The 15,615-nt window shown below is 49.3% G+C and overlaps 7 protein-coding genes across 7 annotated transcripts; 4 read left to right on the forward strand and 3 right to left on the reverse strand.

Moving 5' to 3' along the window:
- Positions 1 to 277: 277 nt before the first annotated feature.
- J7337_009005 (uncharacterized protein) lies at positions 278 to 1,139 on the forward strand (the record flags this gene model as incomplete). The annotated part of the gene is made up of 2 exons (XM_044826607.1): positions 278 to 335; positions 406 to 1,139. The coding sequence occupies 2 exons, from the start codon at positions 278 to 280 to the stop codon at positions 1,137 to 1,139; spliced, it is 792 nt and encodes a 263-aa protein (XP_044679524.1).
- A 257-nt stretch (positions 1,140 to 1,396) lies between these two features.
- J7337_009006 (uncharacterized protein) lies at positions 1,397 to 3,102 on the reverse strand (the record flags this gene model as incomplete). The annotated part of the gene is made up of 4 exons (XM_044826608.1): positions 1,397 to 1,734; positions 1,782 to 1,914; positions 1,963 to 2,029; positions 2,516 to 3,102. 4 exons carry the CDS (start codon positions 3,100 to 3,102, stop codon positions 1,397 to 1,399), a joined length of 1,125 nt encoding a protein of 374 aa, XP_044679525.1.
- Positions 3,103 to 3,429: 327 nt separating this feature from the next.
- Positions 3,430 to 5,092, reverse strand: J7337_009007 (uncharacterized protein; the record flags this gene model as incomplete). The annotated part of the gene is made up of 2 exons (XM_044826609.1): positions 3,430 to 4,882; positions 4,983 to 5,092. 2 exons carry the CDS (start codon positions 5,090 to 5,092, stop codon positions 3,430 to 3,432), a joined length of 1,563 nt encoding a protein of 520 aa, XP_044679526.1.
- Positions 5,093 to 8,236: 3,144 nt separating this feature from the next.
- J7337_009008 (uncharacterized protein) lies at positions 8,237 to 8,650 on the reverse strand (the record flags this gene model as incomplete). Its single annotated transcript, XM_044826610.1, has 2 exons — positions 8,237 to 8,394; positions 8,419 to 8,650. 2 exons carry the CDS (start codon positions 8,648 to 8,650, stop codon positions 8,237 to 8,239), a joined length of 390 nt encoding a protein of 129 aa, XP_044679527.1.
- A 634-nt stretch (positions 8,651 to 9,284) lies between these two features.
- Positions 9,285 to 10,523, forward strand: J7337_009009 (uncharacterized protein; the record flags this gene model as incomplete). The annotated part of the gene is made up of 3 exons (XM_044826611.1): positions 9,285 to 9,321; positions 9,376 to 9,477; positions 9,526 to 10,523. The coding sequence occupies 3 exons, from the start codon at positions 9,285 to 9,287 to the stop codon at positions 10,521 to 10,523; spliced, it is 1,137 nt and encodes a 378-aa protein (XP_044679528.1).
- A 594-nt stretch (positions 10,524 to 11,117) lies between these two features.
- Positions 11,118 to 12,483, forward strand: J7337_009010 (uncharacterized protein; the record flags this gene model as incomplete). The annotated part of the gene is made up of 4 exons (XM_044826612.1): positions 11,118 to 11,162; positions 11,548 to 11,705; positions 11,752 to 12,205; positions 12,250 to 12,483. The coding sequence occupies 4 exons, from the start codon at positions 11,118 to 11,120 to the stop codon at positions 12,481 to 12,483; spliced, it is 891 nt and encodes a 296-aa protein (XP_044679529.1).
- Positions 12,484 to 14,161: 1,678 nt separating this feature from the next.
- Positions 14,162 to 15,354, forward strand: J7337_009011 (uncharacterized protein; the record flags this gene model as incomplete). Its single annotated transcript, XM_044826613.1, has 2 exons — positions 14,162 to 15,214; positions 15,262 to 15,354. The coding sequence occupies 2 exons, from the start codon at positions 14,162 to 14,164 to the stop codon at positions 15,352 to 15,354; spliced, it is 1,146 nt and encodes a 381-aa protein (XP_044679530.1).
- Between the last annotated feature and the right edge of the window lie 261 nt (positions 15,355 to 15,615).

Genomic DNA, 15,615 nt, shown 5'->3' on the forward strand with positions numbered 1-15,615 from the left:
AGCAATGGTGCATCTCGAAACATTCCAATTGGCTGATTCCCTTTTCTTGTTCCCAAAATTAGTCTTGACAGGCGCCAAAAAAAAACCTTTGCAGTTAGTCACTCTTAAGCTTAAGCCCGTTAGAGAAACCATCGACGTTAGTGCGGCGCTGGACCAAACTATTGACTCCTCGGAAATTAACCACTGCGATAAGCATAACGATAAAACCAGACTAATCCTCTCTGTGATTTATTCTTTCTTCACCGACCATTTTCGCTCTTTCAGTCGCTCGTTAAACATGATTTCTGCAAAGGTTTTGCTGGCCTTTGGCCTGGTCGCTGTGTCTGCGGGGCCTTGTAAGCCTGTTACAACCTCGTGTAAGTCGATCGCTTCGGCGCGTGAATTTAATTGACGAAAATGGTACAGTGGCTGTGAGCTCGGAGACAAGCGTTACTGTCGATTCCACCACTTTGGCCAGAAGCACGGAGTCTACTGCCGTGACAGCTGCCGAAACTGAGACTGAGACCGCCACGACTGCGACCCTGGACGCGACGTTGACCTCCGATCTGACGACTCTCTTGACTGCGACTAGTGATGTGACAACCCTCACCACTGAAGCAGCCACTACCACCGAAGAGGCTACAACCACAGAAGCTGCTACAACCACCACCGCCGAGCTCCCCGACTCAACCCAATTCAACATCTACCCCAACCAAGGCGTATCCGCCACCGGCCCCCTCAAAGTCCGTATCCAGCCCGGCGACTCAGTCTACTTCAACAACCCCTCCAGCGACTACACAACCGGCACATTCGTCGTCAACTCCCGCGGCAAGCTCGTCAACGGAAACCAGCTCATGTGCGCGTTCTTCCGAACGGGCCAACAATACGGCGACATCGTTGGTTGCCCGCCCGCTGACGAGGCGGATGCTCGCTACGTGCCTATAGATTGTGAGCTCGGTGCAGAGGGACAGCTGGATTGTTCGGTCCAGGGCAAGTTTTGTTATTACAATCCGGAGATCACTTGTGATGCGAGGGGGTTGTATCCTTATTTCTATCTTGAGAGCGCTGGGTCTTCTGGATATGGGCTTATTTTGGGATCGAATGGGCTTAATCTTACACCAGTTGAGCTTGCGGCTCAGCCTGAGCCAACGGAGCCTTAGGCCGGAGCATTTTGTTAGTGCATGGCTTCTTATGCTCTAGAAATAGAGAGTTTCTAGTCATTGTTCCATTCATGTACATATCTTGAACCAAGTACACATAGATTCGTTGTATAAAACCTTGGCTCATCTGAATTGGTGATCTTTGATGGTCATGTCGTTTCATGCCTCGGAAGATCGCCTATCGGTTATCCAGGAAATTGACATCGATCTAATTCCGCGATGAGCCTCAATCAATTTAATTCGGATATAGCAAGATATTAAATAAATACACCAAGCGCAACAGCAGCCGCCGCAACCATACCCTTCGCTCTCGAAGCGTTATTATCCGTGACAGTAGCCGCAGCCGCGGAAGTAGTCTGACTCGCCGCCGAACTCTCAGTAGCCGCAACCGTGGCCATCGCCGATGTTGTCTCCTCAGTCGTAGTTACAGACTCAGTGGCCTTCGCCTTGGGAACAGTAGTAGCTTCCGAGGTAGTCACCGAAACAGAGACTGTCTCAGACGAAGCAGGCAATTTAATTCCACAAATAGCCTCAGCGTCGAAAGTGAAAGGAATGCCGTGAGCATCGCAATCATTCGAAGATCTCTCACTTTGTTCTGTGCCAAATTAGTCACAGTTTGGTCAATTGATGGGGATGCATCACCTGGGAGAACGTTCGCGGCGCAATTGTCAGCTATGCAGCAGAAGAACTTCTCGCGCATGTCTTTGAGGGTACAGACACACGCCGGGTTATCGGCGTTGCATTTATTGGTGAAGTACTTGAAGAAACAATTATTCTGCACTATTATCAGCACTAATATTCTCAGGTTGTAGAGCTAACTCACGTTGCAGGTGGCATCCTTGTTCTGCTTCTCCTGATCATACTGAGCAGCCGCAAAGCTGCCCACGACGCTAAGAAGCATTAACACGTTAGATAGACGAGTCATTTTGTCGATACTGGTATTTTACGGGCAATTGTCAGAGCGAATATCGTGGATTTAAGTAAGGCATTGATGCCCCTGATTGAACTTAGCCGATAGAGACGATGATTGGTTGAAGAATGGGTCTGGAAATTACAGGCAGGGGATGAATAAAACCCGGCGAATGAGGTTCACGAATCGAAGCTTAGTTTCTCTGTGCCTTCGCCGAAGGATTCATGGTGTATTTTTGGATAAAAATGGCCAATGGTTGTTTGGCCAAGCGTGTCTGAGAGCCGATTCGCCGTTTTGAACCATGTGCATATCATCCTTTTCGCATTCTCCCTCATGCACCAGCGAAGAGTCATAAGGCAGATTAGCTGGGTTCGCGTTGAAGCGTATCTTAGTAATAAATTACCAGCAGCGTCAGAGTAACAACCCAAGACAAACTCATCAGCAAACCTGTAAAACAACAAAATACGCATAAACACCAGCCCCAATCCTCTGATGCTCCCTCTTCCTCCCCACAATCTTCACCCTGCCCTGCTCCTCAAGCCCATTAACCTTATCCTCATACCCCTTCACCTGCCAAACCGACTCTCGAATCGTCGAAACAATAACGCCCCCAGCTTTAGTAACTCTCACAAACTCATCAAATGCCTCAGGTCCAACATGTCCCTCCGTCATAGTCCCGACACAAATAACCGCATCATAGCTCTGTGAAGGAATATCAAGCTTTTCAGCGAGATTCGCGACGTTGAGTGATTTGTAAACGCCTGTTCTGTTGGCTACTTCTAGCATACCGGGGCTTAGATCTATGCCGTGGATGTTTGAGGCGCCGAGGTTGGTCAGGGCTTCGCCGACGAGACCTGTTCCGCAGCCGGCGTCGAGAATCTTAGCGGAGGAGATTTGAGTGTTGAGATGGGTGAGTAGATCCTGGGATGCGAGGAGGGGAGCGACGTATTCTTCTTTTTCGACGTCTTGGTTATAGGTGTTTGCCCATTCATTGTATGTACTTAGCGTCTCTGAGACGCTGGTCGCTTTGAGGGAGCGCTCGAGTTGGGACATGTTGATTGATTAAAATAAATGGTCTATTTAGTTACTGGCGTGTAAGCGTCAATTTTGTTTGTTGTAGCAAAGAGGTGTGTGTAGATGAGGCGTTGGAGAGGGGCGGGCATTTGTATCTTACTCAGGCTAATGACGTAGTGGCATGATCGGACAAGATTACACCGGGAATCGTAAGATAAGCATCACAACAGATTAATTTCTCACAGCCAAGACTCAGCATTCTGCAAGTAACGTAATGATTATGTTTATTCTTATTCGAGCCATGACTATCGCGCGCAAGACGATATTACTCAAACCCATCAATCGCCCACCAAAAAATGCCGTACTTCAAATACACTCAAAATCCGGTATCAACAGCCCCGAGCGATGCAACCCAAACCTCGGCGAAATCTTGGCCAACTCAGCTACAAACCCGGGCACACCACCCGGAATCTCCATGTTATACCATAACTTCGGATCGTCCATCGCCAGCGCAGCCTCGTGCATCTGCACAATCTCCTTGCTATCCCAGATCCCCTCGCGTCTATTCAATCTCCGCAGCAGATCCAGCGCTCTATCACGATGCGGTCCCTCAGTGCACGACCATACCACCACTGACAAGCCAGAGACTAGATCGCCGTCGAGGGAGAAGCTCGGTTGGCCGGGTGTTATGAGCCGCTGGGCGAAGATCTCGGCGGCGTTGAGGAATGCCTCGGCGGTGTCGGGGGTTGGTTCAGAGAGGTCTTCGGGACCGCAGGACATGCCCATCCGCCAAAAGGTTTGCTGCATGTTGAGGTATGTGAGTTGCGGGGATGCTAGGTCTTGGTACTCCCATGTAGCGATGTGTTTCTTTGTCAATTCGAATCGCGAGTTCCAAACCTCGAATTTGGCATCCATCTCGGCCCATTTCCTTTCCAGTTCCTCCTTCTGGGGTGCGTCGAGGGTAAACACGTCGATCTGACCGTCGTCGTTCATGGAACATGAATATGGCGTTTGCGCAATAATGTCGACCGTCTCGACGTCGAGCCTGCGCAGGTAACTCGCTGCTTCATCGAGGTCCTGGAATGGCTGGTCCGAGATATCGCCGCTCTGCAAAACATCGAGACAGCCAGAGTGGATATCCGGGATGATGGTGTCCTCCATAAACATCGATGCCTCGACACCTAGGTTTGCAAACACCTCTGTAAGCTTCCTCGTCATCTTCTGCTCCTTCGCACCGTTGATGAGAAGAGGTGACGAGAGCAGTTTCGTTCCGGCGCGGATATGTCGGATCGACTCTGCATATCGACCAGTGATGCCTTCAAACGCAACAAATAACAAACAGCATACCAAGGTACATTGCAAGTCAAAGGCAGACTCCATCGACATGTGGGGTATTATCCGCTGGATGGACTTGTTGTACTGCTGCATAGCCAAGCTTTTCAGCTGCTGCAGCGGAGAGCATGTCTCTTGGCCGGCCATGTAGAACCTATGCGCAGCACCAACAGCGATGATGGCGTGTCTAATAGGTTCGCACGAGTGCGCAAGAGGGAGGACATAGTTGATGTAAAAGTTTGATGAGCCAGGCGCGCAGGTGAGTTGGGACGAGGTCCAGTGGTGAAAGTGGTGAAAATAGCAGTTCTCAATGGATGACTCGGCTATACGGGGGTTGAGAGACGAGATGGTGTATCCAGCGACGGGCAGTGAAGCGCGCTGCTGGATCTGGTTCTTGTTGGGCGTGGCGTAGCCGTCGCATTTAACACGGCCATCGCGACAGCGGCGACACGTCGGCTTCTCCTCATCGCACTTCAAGTGCCTGACTCTACAACTCACAGTGATTAGAACCGACTCAGTACCCAATTAAAACACAAATACGTACTTGCTATATAGATGTTAGTCTCTGATTCGTCAATCAAGCATACGGCGTAGGGACATACCATGTTAAGCAGCCAGTGCGAACTTTTGGCCTAGAGGCACGCTGCCATTTGACCTTCTTGGGCAGAATTACGAGCTGGTCCGACGACGTAGTCATGATTTGTTCCTTTGCCTTGGTAGTTACGAGAAAGCTTGGGTCGAAAAACAAAGCAAAGGCAGGGAAAGCGAGAGAATTTTGATGCCGTTGGATGGTGCCCTTGGTACGGGGAAATATCAACATGTCGCAGTTCTCCACCCGCCAAGAGGCGCAGTCTACGCGCTAGCAGGGCCTCAATCCCTGTCTTTACGGTGTAGCCAATCACGCACACGATGTCGGCTGAAACGTGGGTCTCACAGCATCTGGAACTGTCTGTGTCATACCGAGAGAAGTCAATAACTGCGTCAGCCTCAATGATTGTTTAGTAGGTGTAGGTTCTGTTTAGAAGCAAAACTCGTGCATATTTGACACTGCCTCTCAATTCACCTGAAACGGCGCATCTTGGCATGCACGTTTTCGGCACTCAAGAGCCGATAAGGCTGAATTAGAGGGACAGAGATCGGGATGAATTACGTGGCTCCCAGGGGCTGCGCAGGTTCGAGAACATCCTAATTGTAATTTGATGCTGGAATCACACTGGAATTATGAGGCGTTGCTTCACGGCGAGCCTGATTGGGAAAGATATCCGTAATGAGGTTGATATGTGACTAGCGGAACTATTCTAAAACATTCTGACACTACAGTGATTGACGAAACAAGTCTTCAACGTCGTTTAAGGGCTGATACTGCCAAGAATCAAAGGGAGTATCATGACCTGCTGCAGCCCGTTCCGCACTTTCGGAACCACTCCGGAACTCGGAACACTTGGCTCGGAACGACTGCAACGCTAGATTCTTCATACTCAAAGCTCTCAAAACTGTCTGGGACTATTTCTCTCTTCGAATTAATGGTGTTTAAGCGTATGTACAAGCCTACAGACAACCATAAACATTATCCCGTATAAGATATCTACAGCCGGGCTCCACTTCAGCTTTGGAACTTTGGGTAATCACAAGTTATGCTTTTGAGTTTGGTCGCTAACCAAGGGGAGGATAGTCTTGAGAAACAGGCATTTGGGCGTTTTGTTTCGTGGCGGAGCACGTGCGATGGGAATGCGGGATGTTCTGTATAACGTTAATACCACGAGGTGAGCCAATTGAAAAGAGCTCAACCAGCAGTATCATTTGTCGTTCCGTTCAGGAGGTTGTTAATTAGCCTGAATTTGTAAACGGCGGCTTACGTCGCCCTTGTTAGGGAGCCCAGGGTTGTAGAACACTCACCGGAGCTGACCCCTCAAAAGATCACAACGGAACTTTCTCCTCGAATAACACCTTATACAGAAGGGGACTACAGAAAAGGAGATCTTCAGGATAACTCGGCATTGGCAAAAGCGTGTTCTGCCTCTAGTTACCCAGCTCTTCAACCTCCCATCATCTTGGCATTACAACCCACCATGAAGAGAACCAAAGTTCCAATCACATGTATCACCCCGTAAGTAGCCCTATCAAATTGTGTTATAAGCTTCGTCTTGGCCTCGCTAATCGTGAATCCCCTGAGCCGCTTTTCCGGTACACTGCCTCGACTCCACTAAAATGGGTTTTTCGGGAATGCCGAGTGTAATGCGCCTCAACACCAAGAGCCATATCCGGAGGCCGAGAAATCCGTGCATCGCGGATGAGACTTCGGAAAGATTAAATAACTATGGATCTTTGGTCGATCAGTAAATCACTCGTCGATCTTGTGAGTGTCCGAAGCGAAATGTTACGTTGTAACGTTGGTGAATGAGGCCATCTCTTTGAAAGGTTTCGCAGGCGGTGAGTGAGACTCAGATATCATGAATACCGACGCATCGATTCCTAATCTATGGAAATTTATACCACGTATTGATATCATGTAAGTCACCGGCTGTAGGCCTTGGTTCCTTCGTCTGACTCCGTGATCGTTGAACCTAAGGACCAGGACTGATGTAAGCTCAAGCCTCTTAAGTACCATGGTAACATCACCTTTTAGCTGAACAAGGTTCTGAGTAATTCCATCCGCGAATTTAATTGCCTGGCTCCCTTGTACAGAGAACTTGCATGCTCCGAAAGCAACGACATGTTGAATCCGTGGACGTATTTGGTGCATAAGTGACTGGCTCATTCCATCGCATAGTGTACAGCCTACACCTGCTGGTTTGAATACACTTTCAGTTAAAGAGAAGCTTCCCATTCCTTACCCCGTGGTTGCATGTCAAGTTCAATTTTGTGCTCGCAAACACCGCGGCCTTACCGGCTCCTCAGATGTCGGTGAGCCATAGCACGTCCAATGGCACCCATAAATTGATCTAAACGTCAGAGAGTGATCTTATGTACATTAGTCCGAATCAATTGAGGTGGTTCCAAAGCCGAGGCCCATTTGATTAGACGCGCGCCTCGGTACTTCGTAGTTTCGTGATACAGAACCCGGCCGTCCGCTCTTCTGCCACCCGTCTTTCGGTGAAGCCAGACTAGTGGGTCCGTGCCGCGGAACCCCGATGTCTGATCTTCACAACTCTCATCTCCAGACATGACATCATCTCCTCACCGCAACCATCATGACTCCCGATAACTATCCAGTTTACAAAGTAAAATCGCGTATGGCCCTACCAGATCCGCACATGCCGCCCGGCCGCTTCCATCACGCCATATTCGTGGAGACCAGCAAAGACGGCTCTGGTACTCTGTACCATGTCACCGGGGACGTCACTTCAACAAACGGGATGAGCTATGAGAGTAGAGAGTCATCTGATCCCGCTCAATTAGAGGGTTTCTATTCTAAACAACTGCTGGGCTATACTAGTTCCGACAGCCATCCGGGAAAATGGAATGCGCTTCTTGCTTCCCTGCCGACTCCGCCGCAGCAAAAGGCTTCGAATCCGAGCAACCACGGCCGCGTTGAACCGTTCAAGGAGAAGATTGGGGATTTTGAATATATTTTTTATACTGATGGGGAAGAGCGAAAGCCGCTTTGGAAATGTACTGAATGGGTTGAGTGGTATGCAATTCCTGCTCTTCATGAACACGGCCTTATTTGGAGCGGTGATCGGTGACTGCTCTGACATTAGATCCCCTTGTTCAATAGTTCGAATTATCTAAACATCTAGTATAATTCTCCTGCATATTACGTATCTCGTCTGCCACGCGTGTATCAGTGACTGTAGTTGTCTCGCACCTTTCCCTCGACAGGGACAATGGATGCTCATATCTACAATGCCATTGCAGCAAACAGTCCGGCGCATATAGCAGCAAAAGAAAGCTTCAGGTCCCTAAAACCGCCGTTCGACTCCGCTGGTGCATCAGCACTAGCTTTAGAACTACCAGTCTCCTTAGACACGGACTCAGTAGCCTCAGCTTCATTCGTCGCTGTAGTCGTAGTCGGATACTCACTCTTTAGCTTCTCCAACCCAGCAGTAAGTGTAACTCTCCCATACTCAAACGTAGGTCCATAAATCTCTCTCAAGTCCGACTCCCCCTTATACGTCTTGAGTCCAATTGTCGACGGTCCATTAGCCGGTCTATTGATCATGTTACACTCCTGCGCAACAGATCTGTTCATCTCGCAGTGGAGAGAGTAAAACCATTTCGTACCGTCTTGTTGCTCCGTGATGACTACATCCATGATGCCTGTTGGTTCTGCGCTTGATGCGAGTGTTTTGTCGGCCCAGGGGCCTAAGGTTATTGTTTGGCCGTTTCTGTCACAGCTATCAGAGTCAGGTGGACAGTTGAGGAGGTATGTTGTTGCTGTGGCGTCTGCGCCTAGGATTCTCCCATGAAGAATCATGGCGTCTGAGGGGACCAGGAGGAGGTCTTTGACTGATGTTGACATATTGGCGTTGGAGGCTGATGATGGCAGAAGGGCTTGCAGTTAGGGGTTTTGTATGGAATTGAAGAGGCTGTCTTTTGTGTAAAGCATGTAGTCATTCAGATGATTGACTTTTATCAGCGGTGAGGATGAGGATGAGATGTCAGCAAAGTGAAACAACGCGTCTTCTCACGCGACCAAGTCCGTGCCGCATCCTTAATTTCGCAGTGTGGATCACAAGTACAGAATCTCACCAAACAATATTATTGTAGTCAATGCGAAAATTAAAAGGACGTAAAAGAGTGAAAACCGGATCTGTAGAGACGGAAAGAGAAGCCATGTCTTGGTATGCATCGCGAACCTCGTGTTGTCGTGCATAGGCCTTGTCAACCGCTCCACGAATTTCCGAAAATGGATCGGCCAATTCTCGCTCTTACATCAACCCATCACGATGTCAGTCTTGTTCGTACTCATCTATGTACTAAAAGGTTTGCGACACTAGACTTTCCGCAGAAATAGACTAATTCTAGCCTCTACCTTAGGGAACGTCCTCCGCCGGTGCTTGTCAAAAAGGCTCAAGGCAGATGACGTCGCGTTCCTCGAGCTATTTTCGCGCATTCTCATTGGCCGCGACAATTGCCCAGGTCCGTCAACCCATCTCGTCACGCAAACATTCTCTAACTCCGTCTCAGATGAAATCTCAAGAGCCCTAGAAAAAGGAATTGAACTCGAGTGGGAGGACGCCTACGATTTTGTAAATCCGTTCGGTGACATAAGAGGCCCGGCTTTCAATAGTGTTTGGACATTCGACCTCGACAAAGATGTTCTTATTCTCACCAAGCATGATCGGCTCTGCCCTGCACCTCTCAGCCTGGCAAGAGATCGGCTACTTACTTTGGACGACTTTGAAATGCTGAAATTGCCGAAAGAAACAACCGCAGAGGAGGGGATTACGCCAGGACCGTACTGGGATCTTCAACCTAAAGTTGACCATCGACGGAAGGCATTCCTTGGTCGCATCCTCCGCGACTTTGGTCATACATGGCGCCATTTGCTGCGGAGAGAAATGAACCATGTCACATTCATGAAGCTGGCATACGCTATTATCTGGATTCTCAATCTAGAGTTCACTATAGTGGAAAGGCTGGGATTCGAGCATGTTGGTGGCCGCGGCGGGCCATATGTTGGAGTAGCAGACTTGCCACGATGGGATGTCCCTGATGAAACGATCGTGCGATTTGGTACATGCTGGATTGTGTTGGCACAGAACATTCCAAGGGGCCTTGAGATGGTACGAGAACATATGAAAGCCTACGCAACGATCGGCGATACAACTGGTACTGCAACATACGCAATACTGACCCTCAAACAAATCGTGTGCTGCAAGTTCCAAGACGACGAACTAGTGTACACACTACCCGGGACACTCTTTGGCGACACCGATCCCTCTGGTTCCGCTATCGAACTGCTTCTCTGGACCTCAGAACTTCTTCCAGGACCACCCCAGCCTTGCCGACTCAACCATCTTCCCATCGAGATCCAAGACAGGGTCCTTTGTCAAGCAGCGACAAGCAGCGACAAGCAGCGACAAGCAGCGACAAGCAGCGACAAGCAGCGACAAGCAGCGACAAGCAGCAACAAGCAGCGACAAGCAGCGACAAGCAGCGACAAGCAGCGTTGCAGCAGCTAAGTTAGGGATTCAGCTTGCTTCAGGGTCACCGTTTTCTTGGGCTGAGCACCGCTGTAGGATCAAACTGGAGGAGGTGCTAAGACATCGAACAGAGGCATCACCTGTCGAATCTCAGATCTTTCTCAATGGGGTGATGAGTGGGTTGTCGTATAAACGCGAAGCAGCGCCCAGTCGTTTCAAGGTTGACATGGGCTCGCTTCCTGCGCCTCCGCGTTCCATGGCTGTGCTTCCGCCATAGATATCACGCAGCCGGCTCGGCTGGACCGGGCCAGTACCGTGATGCGTAAAGCCAATTATTCCGCGATATTTTCGCAAGGAGTATGTAGCCTAAACAATACCATAACTGCGTCTTGATTCAATTAATTAAAAGAAAATATTCTTCCTCATAAATCTCGGTTCTGCGACGTTACTCTTGTAGCCAATTCATGACCAGCCCCCGCTCTGGCCACGAACAGCTTCCGAATATGGCATCCAGTACAACCCTGCGTTGGTCGCCCGCCATGCAATGATCTGATCAATGCGGCGCGCGCAATTGAGCAGAAACACATAATTATCGCGCATTCAGTTTCTTCAAGTCTATGAAGCAGGAAAAAAATGGCGCAAGAAGCGAATGAACACGAAGGTCCTCTCCAGGCAGATGTACGGTTTCCAAGGAAGGGTTAACTGCTTTGCTGATTCTATTAGGACGCTGCGTCTTTGAGCCATGATTCCGCATTAGCTGCCTCGTACGTGGCTTCGCGTCATCTGGCGAATACTCGCTGATCTGGTGTCTAGTCTTGAGTCGGGAAGTTATCTGACCTCCCTCAACTCCAGCGTGCTAAACTACAAGTACGTTCTGTCCATATAACCCATCCACGGCTAACCTCTTACCGCAGATACGAAGTGCGATTCTACAACAGGCTTCTAGAATCAGTTTAGCTGACCGGGCTTAGAATGGACGACGATATCATGCATTTCGTGAAGGCGCTTACCTGGTCGTAAGTCAACAGATATCTCAATACAAACATGCACTAACAATCGTAAGCCCAATGATGACGAGGAGCAAGACAGAATGGATCTAGGCCATCACATCTACCGTCTCATCCTCGGCGGTGATCTTTTCCTCGCGCCCATCGGCGATAAAGTCAAGCGCGTTCTCGATCTCGGCACGGGAACAGGTATCTGGGCTATGGACTTCGCCGAGTACACATTTCCTCCTCCACCACATACCATATCTAACAATCTCCAGCGAATATCCCCAAGCCGAAGTCCTTGGCACTGATCTAAGCCCCATTCAACCCCCATGGTACATCCCCTCCCCTCGCCATCACCTCTCTAACATCCCCAGGACCCCACCAAACTGCGTCTTCGAAGTCGATGACTTCGAATCAGACTGGCTCTTCCGCCAGCCCTTTGACTTTATCCACGCGCGCGAACTAGAAGGCTGCATCAGCAACAATGCACAGTTCTTCATCCGCGCTCTGGCAAGTCTAGCACCGGGTGGATATCTCGAAATGCAGGCTGTGCACTCTGAGTTCAAATCCGACGACAACACGAAAGAAAAGGCGAAAAACGCGCTGCTTTGGATGAAGACTATGGTTGAGGGGTCTTCTAAATTCGGAAAGCCATTGAATGTCGCGCCCGGATGGAAGAAGGAGATGGAGGATGCTGGGTTTGTGGATGTTGAGCAAAAGATTCTCAAGGTAAGTATTCTTGTTGGTGGAGAGATACTTGCTGATGATGATAGGTGCCTATTGGATCTTGGCCTAGGGATCCGAAACTCAAAGAGATTGGCAAATTTCAGTCTGTGCAGGAAGCGCAGGTTATTACATCGTATACGCCTGGTATATTCTCGCGTGTTCTTGGGTGGAGTGATGAGGAGATTCAGGTGTTTATGGCAAAGGTGAAGAAGGATCTTTCTAATCCGAGCATTCATCTTTATCTTCCTGTTTATTTCATCTGGGGAAGGAAACCAGAGTGATGAGCCGGTTCAGTCAGATACGTCGTCGTTCAAGGCTTTGGAAGGGTCATTGCGGGTGACATGGTGGATCAGCGTTGGCCCCAGTTAAGATCTAACAGTTGTATGTGTTGAGATTAAAGTTCAACCTGATTTCGTCTTGTTGTCAAAAATGACATTCTATTAATCTCTATGGAGTAGGCTGCAGCTCTTGTTGTGACTTATTTTCTTGGGTTCGTGCTTCTTGGTCATCGTTATCTTGCGATATTGATAAGATAAGCCTTATCTGATCTCGACTGCTTTATCAACCATCTTCGGCTACCCGAGACTTCGAGAGCTGGTGTTTTGTATCTGAGTTTTGATCCTTGAGAAAGCTAGTACCAAGCAGAAAAAGCACATAAAAGAAGGCTGGTTATTTAATTTTGATAACTGGGGGACATTGGGCTCATAGGTATTGTTTGTCAGTGGTATCATGGAAGACGTAAGGAAATTTAATTGCTGGCGCACCTCCCCCATACAATGCAATACCTAAAACATCAGTATGTCGCGCACAACATTCTCCATTGCCTCAAACACGCTACAGTATCCCTACTAAGTTCCTGCAATGCCGAAGCTTCTTTGTTGTGCTTCTGCCGTCTATCTTGAATGGTATGCTACCAACACAAAGGCATTGAGCTCATGTCCAATAAGCACGAAGACGAGAAGCTTTTGTGGATCACCCCAATGTTCGCGGGGTCGCTTGGGCGAACATCTCTTGGCATCGACTATGGGCTCAATTGGTTCTCTTTTGTATCAGTATCGCTATTCCACCGTGTTCCGCACTATGTATGTGGTCTGCGAGTCTAGTTTGCAGCTATTCAGCCTTCAAAATAGATATCGCGGACCCAATTGGTGCTGGCGTCGCAAGCCTCTTTCGCCGCGTATATGCTATCTTTGGCTACTTTTCGCGATCGACGGGGAGTAGAAACCTTTATGTTGAAGGAACAATCTGCAAGTGGCTTTCATCTCTATTGATCTGCATGCAAGTCTACAGCCCATCTCCTCTAAGAGATCGGATAGCGCAGATGCGGGAGCCTTACGCCATCCGCGACGCGTAACCCGACGTGCTGCCCTCAATCGCCCACTTGCAGACATTGGGGGCAATCGTGGGGGATTGCGCCATTAAGAGGCTCAGCACACTTAAGCGTAATTAAAACAGACCAAAAGACAAGCTTAATACTCTAAGTTAAGCGTCCGATAGGTGGATAATCGTTCACGACTGTCATCGCGCCAAGCTCATTCGTATATGCGGCTATCAATCTCCCTAACGGTGAACCGTTGATACTTCCCAATTCAGCCCAGCACAAATGAACAGTTCGGATGAAAAACCAACGGGCAAACAAAAACACTTCGATGATCCTTCGTCCATCGTATCCGGTTGGCGGAGAATCACGGTCCGCCGGGATAATCCGCGGTGAATGTAACTGTGCACGGGAATTGTCCTAATCAATATGAAACGTCCGTCTTCCAAAAAAAAGAAGATGGATAAGCTCATGGTTAAAGAATTAAGCTTATTGGCTAGACCGTCTACTAGATACGGAGAAAGCTCCCTTTCCAAAATGACTGTGGATCGCAACGAATATTGCAACGTTGTTTAAATACCCAGTTCAACGCCCCAGGTAAATTGAATCGGTATCGAACTTTGACAATCTCATCGCTCACCATGAAGTTCCAGACCCTCCTCACCGTGGCTTCGGCCAACCTCGCTCTCGCAAACAACCTCCTCGCCAAGACCGCCGACTCATGGATCCGCAACAACCGCGAGACCCAGCGCGCATACTGGTACGGCCGCGCGGTCGTCTACGAGGGCATCGAGGCCACCATCGAGCTCACCAAGAACAAGACCCTGCTCTCCTGGTACCACGACCAGATGGAAGATGTCGTATCCCCCAATGGCACCATCATCAACTACGACCTTACAAAGTACTCGCTTGATAATTACCGTATTGGTATGAACTTGCTGTACTGGTACAAGCAGACCGGTGAGGAGAAGTACAAGATCGCTGCGGATTTCATCCGTGATAGGATCAACCAGCATCCTAGGACGCCGACTGGTGGGTTCTGGCATCGCTCACCGACGTATCCGGATCAGATGTGGCTGGATGGCATCTTCATGTGCGATAGCTTCTACGCTGAGTGGACTGCTGAGTTCGATGCCAAGAACACTACTGCCTGGGACGACATTGTCCTTCAGTGGGATAAGATCCAGGAAGTCACCATCGACAAGGAAACCGGTCTTCCCGTGCACGGCTTTGACGAGAGCAAGATCGCTGTCTGGGCTGACCCCGAGACCGGTGCTTCACCTATCGTCTGGTCCCGCGCTGTGGGTTGGTACATCTGGTCGCTTATCGAAGTCCTCGACGTCTTCCCCAAGTCTCACCCCGGTTACAGGCGTCTCGTCACATACTACAAGGATCTCTCCTCCGCACTTCTCCGCGCCCAGGGCCACGAGTCTCACCTCTGGGAATTGGTCATGAACAAGGAGTACGAGGGTGTAGAGGGCAACTACATTGAGAGCTCCGCCTCCGCCATGTTCACCTACGGATGGCTAGCTGGTCTCCGACGCGGCCTTCTCGATGAGAAGACGTACACCAAGCCCGCTAAGCAAGCTTATAAGCGCCTTATTCGAGACTTTGTGACCAAGAACAGTAATGGTACTATTACCTGGGAGGGAACTGTCGAGGTTGGGTCGTTGAACAGTGATGCTTCTTTCGAGGTAAGTTTTGTGTCTTGCGATTTTATGGATTTGGCTGACTTTCGCAGTATTACACTGAGGTTCCTGTTGTTCCTAACGATACTCGCGGTATGGGACCTTTCATGATGGCTATTTACGAGTGGGAGCGTCGCAGCAAATAAGCGCATGACGGAATGATCTTATAGACGTAGACTATAGATTGAGATAGAGATGATGACCGATAAGCTTTAGTGTACATATTTAATTCTAGTGCTCTGAGCACGTACATTTATTTAGTTTGCGTTCCGATTTCACCGCGATATGTATGTATTCAATGCCTGTCTAAGCCTTGTGTCGTCAGCGTATTGTCATCGTGAGTTGGTGGCGCGTCCATGTTAGCGCGTTGATTGCTGACGCTTGAATGATACGCAACGGATTGGCAT

This window comes from Fusarium musae, chromosome 6, assembly GCF_019915245.1.
Source record: "Fusarium musae strain F31 chromosome 6, whole genome shotgun sequence".
NCBI lineage: Eukaryota > Fungi > Ascomycota > Sordariomycetes > Hypocreales > Nectriaceae > Fusarium > Fusarium musae.